Source organism: Pseudoliparis swirei, chromosome 22, assembly GCF_029220125.1.
Source record: "Pseudoliparis swirei isolate HS2019 ecotype Mariana Trench chromosome 22, NWPU_hadal_v1, whole genome shotgun sequence".
In the NCBI taxonomy this organism is placed as follows: Eukaryota; Metazoa; Chordata; class Actinopteri; order Perciformes; family Liparidae; genus Pseudoliparis; species Pseudoliparis swirei.
In genome coordinates, this window is record NC_079409.1 from 2,140,448 (window position 1) to 2,145,447 (window position 5,000).

General features: G+C 52.5%; 2 protein-coding genes across 5 annotated transcripts in view; both read right to left on the reverse strand.

Annotated features, from left to right (window-relative positions):
• Positions 1-5,000, reverse strand: part of LOC130187965 (protein PTHB1-like) — a 184,934-nt gene that overhangs the window by 46,331 nt on the left and 133,603 nt on the right. The window lies entirely within an intron of this gene.
• sh3bp5b (SH3-domain binding protein 5b (BTK-associated)) overlaps positions 1-5,000 on the reverse strand; it is a 22,436-nt gene that overhangs the window by 7,214 nt on the left and 10,222 nt on the right. The window contains exon 1 of one of the 4 annotated variants that reach the window (XM_056405921.1): positions 1,760-2,223. The exons of the other annotated variants lie outside the window; for them this stretch is intronic. Coding sequence (XP_056261896.1) covers positions 1,760-1,786 — 27 coding nt within the window. The 5' untranslated portion in view covers positions 1,787-2,223. Of the gene's footprint in view, positions 1-1,759; positions 2,224-5,000 lie in introns of those variants that run through there. 4 annotated transcript variants of the gene reach the window in all.

Here is a 5,000-nt window from a genome sequence, read left to right on the forward strand (position 1 = left end):
AAGAAACTCAAAAGTCTCTTACACTCGTTAAAAACATGGTAAATAGTCTCCCGGAGGTCACAGAAGGGGCACTGGCTCAGGACAGCGGGATTGATTACCGAAATAAAAGCGTTGGACGCGACAGCACCGTGTAAAATCCGCCACTGGAGGTCAGCGGTCCTTTTCTTTAGGGGAGGCTTGTATAGGACCCCCCACTGCGGGCCAGGGCCTCCATGCCCAAGTCTCTCTGACCACACAGTGGGCGGTCTGTTGCACAGTCTGGACCTGTTGATGCTCTTCACGAGGTTAAAATACAAAGTCTTCTTGTCTGCTTTGTTCAGTGTGCAGTTTTCTGGGTGGCTCGTTCTCAGCAGGGGCGGTGAGTCCCCCTAGCCCCGGGCTGAGGGAGATGTTTGGGAAGGGGTCTGCAGGGTCCGGCTCTGCTCTCCGCTGGCTGTAGTCGTTGAGGAGGCTCCTCTCCAATCCGGTCAGCCTCTGCCTCCACAGCTCCAGGAGCCTCCTCGCCACCCGGTCGGAATGCAGACCCAGCAGGAGGCCCAGGGCCGGGGGGTCGCTCAGCGTCGGCCCCACTGCATCCACCAACTGCTGCAGAGAAAGGGTCTTTGTTCGCAGCAGCGCCCCCGTTAGTCCAGGGGTGACGCTGCTGCTAATGTCTAGTTTTGCCGCGTGAATTAATGGTTCTCTCAACAACCAGAACAGAGAGTCAGACTGTGGGCACCTTTCGTGCTTAAAAGGGCCCACGACTTAAAAACACCCTGATAAAAGGAGGCAGCCCACTTAGTTTTAAAAAGCTGGGGTCTATTAAAACAGAGCAGTATCCAGCCCTAGGTTGTCAGCACGTCTGAGGATGCAGCTGGCCACGTCTCGCCACACTAAAACCCCGGACTCGTTAAAACTTCTGAACAAACTGTAATCTAAAAGTGGCCGTCCGGCTGGCCAGGTGGACAAGGCCCTGTCCCCTCCTCTCTGGCTAAAACAGCACCCCTGTGGCACCCAGTGTAGACCCTCCCAAAAGAAATCCACCATCTTCTTTTGTATGTTGGCTAAGAAGCCCGAGGAGGGTCTAAAACTGTCAACCTGTGCCACAGTTGGGATGCAATAAGATTGTTTAAAACCAGTACTCTACCTTTAAAAGACATCTGGGGAGCAGCCACTTCCACTTGGAAAGTTTCCCTCTATCTTCTCTGTGACGCCTCCCAGTTCTTCTGGACCATGCTCGGTTTCCCAGGTATATTCCTAAATATTTAAAACCGTCCGTCTTCCATATGAGTTTTGTGGAAGAACCGGAGGCCACGCCACTCCCCCACAGCGAGGGCTTCGCTTTTCTTCCAGTTCACCCTCGCTGATGATGCCGTGCTAAAATCATGTACTATTTGATTTAAAAGGTTTACATCATTTTGATTCTTGATAAAAACAACAACGTCGTCGGCATATGCCGATAAAATCATTCCTTTACTAAAACCAGGTAAAAACAAACCATGTAGGCTAGAGCGTATTTTAATGAGGAGGGGCTCGAGGGAGAGTGCGTAGAGCATCCCGGACAGAGCACAGCCCTGCCGGACCCCTCTACTCACTCTAAAAGGAGCACACAGCCTGCCGTTTATCTTCAGCACACTCTCAACATTACTGTACAACACCTTGATCTTAGCTATGAAGCCAGCGCTGAACCCAAACTTCCCCAGAACTTTCCAGAGGAAGCCGTGTTCAACGCGGTCAAAAGCCTTTTCCTGATCTAGAGAAATCAGACCAGTATCCATACCCAACGAGCTGGAGACCTCCAAAACATCCCGAATGAGGTGGACGTTATCCACCATGGACCTGCCGGGCACACAGTAGGTCTGGTCCCGATGGAGGACCTGCTCCATAGCTCCCCTCAGCCTGGAGGCCAGGACCCTGGACAGAAGCTTGTAATCCACACACAGCAGAGACACAGGGCGCCAGTTACCGATGTCCTGCGGGTTTCCCTTTTTCGGCAGTAGCGTCAGCACTGCCTCCGGCAGGACATCGGCATGGAACCAGAGGCCAGACTCTCATTGAAGACGTCTAGGATGTCCCTTCCGAGGACATCCCAGTATTTCTTGTAAAACTCAGCGGGGAGGCCGTCGATCCCGGGGGCGCGCCCTCCCTGCATTCCCTGCAGGGCAGCTTTCAGCTCTTGGGGGGTTATGGGTCTGTCGAGCTCCTCATTAGTCTCCTCGGAGACCTGAGGCAGCTCCCCACAGAGCCCCTCCATGACTCTTCCTCCTCCCTATACTCAGTGGCATAAAGGGAGGAGTAAAACCCCACCGCTCGCTTCCGGATCTGGCTTGGCTCCACAACCGGCTGCCCTGCGTCCGTCAGCAGTGAGTGGATCACTCGCCCCTGCCCACTCCTCTTCTCCAGGCCGAAGAAGAAGCTAGAGGGAGTGTCCATCTCCGCGATGGTCTGGAATCGGGACCTGACCAGTGCGCCTTGGACTTTAACCCGAACAGGTCGGCGAGAGCCGCCTTTTTACTGAGGACTTCAATATGTCCTCGATCTCCTGTGGACTCGCTCAAACTTTCTAGGTCCACTATCTCAGTCTCCAGGTCCTTCATAGATCTGGTGACGTCTCTAGTGACGTTGAAAGTGTGCTGCTGACAAAGGAGCTTAATTTCTACCTTACCACGGTCCCACCACTGCCTAAGATTATTAAAATCACTCTTCCTCAGCCTAAAAATGCCCCAAAATAAAACAACACCTCTCTAAAACTCCTATCGAAAGTTAAAACTGTATTAAAATGCCAATATGCGCTCCTGGGTAAAAAGTTCCTGATAAAAACATGACATAAAACCAAAGAGTGATCAGTAAAACCAGCCGGAACAATGCTGCACATTTTAAAAATACTAAAATGGTGCTTAAAAACATAAATACGGTCTAACCTGGCTGAGGAGATCCTTCCCTCCCTAACGTGGGACCATGTGTACTGTCGGCAGTCCGGATGCATCCTTCTCCACACGTCCACCAGGCCATGAGAATGGACCAGCCTCCTCAGCACCTGCTGTGAAGCTGGATGTGGCTCTGTGTGTTTCTGTCTTTAAAATCATCCTCTGTGCAGTTAAAATCCCCCAAGAATAAAAATCCTCCGAGGCACAGTCATTTAAAACATCATTAATTTTGGATAAAAACAGCTTCCTCTCTGCCCCGGTTGTTGGAGCATAGACATTAATTAAAACAACATTAAAAGGTCGAACCGTGCTTTCACAAAGAACAGCCTCCCTCCACGATGTGTTTGACCTCCAGTGACCGGCCTGAAGGCCCTGGAGAAGAGGAAGCCCACTCCTCCGCTGAGGTTGGTGTTGTGGCTCAGGAGAACTTCCCCCCCCCACTCCCTCCTCCAGTCCGCCTCGTTGGTGCTGTCGCTGTGCGTCTCTTGTAAGAAGAGAACATCGTTGGCTTTCATCTTGTTAAATTCATAAATAGATGTTCTCTTCTTACTGTCCCTCGCTCCATTTACGTTTAAAACTCCGACTCTGAATGTGTTCATTAAAAGAAAAGAGTTTAAAAAACAAATACAACTTAAAATCAACAAATCAAATAAAACCCACATTGGAGCTCTCCACCTCCCCCTGCTGGATGCACTCCTTTACTTTGAGTAAAATCTTTTTAATCCTAAAAACCTCTTGCTTTTCAAACTTTTTCTTTTTCATATAATATCTGCAAGACTGTACAAAGGTCACGAGGTCAGGAAGTGATCCTGACCTCCACTTTCCTTTGTTTTTGTTCTGTGTAAAAACTGGCTTATTTCATCCACTGTATGAAGTTTTTGAGCTTGACTGTTTGTTAAAATTAGAGGAGAGTCGCTGTCGTCTGCCCCTCCTCATCACTGCTGTCCTCCACCGGCCCCGCCTTGACTCCTCCTCCTCTCCTCCACCCTGCTGGCCTTGGCCTCGCTGCGCGCTCTGGCCGCTCTTCTTTCTTTGGGGCCCTTTCTGCCCCTGCTTCCTCCTCATCCATCTCTACCTGCTCCGCCCCTCTTCCTCTGCACCGTCCTCCTCCACCTCTTCGCCTCCACCCACCTGCCCTACCCCTCTATGGGCTTCTCACCACCCTTGTCCTCGTCTTTATTTCCTTTTCCTCCTCTTTCCCACTTTCCTCATTATTCTCCACCCCACTCCCACTTCCACCTCTAAGCCCGTGCCACCATCACCACCATCACCAATATTTTTGTTGTTTTTTAATCTTTTTTTTGTTTTTTTCCCCTTCTTTTCTTGTTTTCCTTCCTCCTCCCACTTCCCACCTCACCCACAGCCTCTACCCCACTGCTCTTGGCAGATCCCCCCACATCCCCTCCATTTTCTTGGTCCGCTTTTCCTTTTTTTTCCTCGCTCCCGACTCCACCCACAGCCTGCTTCTCACTGCCCTGTCCAGGCTCCCCACCCTCTTCCCCTCGCCACCCTTACCCACCCCATCACTACCACCATCACTACCACCATCACTCACTCCCTCATTCATACTCACCACATGTGTGTCGGGTGCAGCAGCAGTGACACCGCCCCCCGCGCCCTCCGTTGGAATCGGCGGCGCTGCCGCTGCAGCGCCGCCGCCGCCGCGGCGCGCCTCCTCTCAGAGACGCCGCCGCGAGCCCCGCAGCGCGGCAGCGGCAGCCGCCACCTGCTGTTCCCCACGCTGGTGTAGCGCGGCGTGACGCGCCGGACGGACCCGAGCCGCCCGGACCAGCTGGCGCAGGGTCGCCTCGCTTCGAGCAGGCCCTCGCGGTGTGCCCCTCCTCCCCGCAATGAAAGCACTTCATCGCCGATGAAGACGCGTAGACGTTATAGTTAACATCATCTACTCTGACACTGAAGCGCAGGTTTAACTCCGCGCTCCGGTCGTCGAGTATCATATAAACCGATCTACGGTAACTCATGATATGCTTCATCGAGCTCTCCTTGAACCCCGATGAGATCTCTCTCATCGGGGAGACCAGCTTTCCGTGCGGGAGGGCTCTCTGCTGAGAAACTCATCGGAGATGAGCGGAG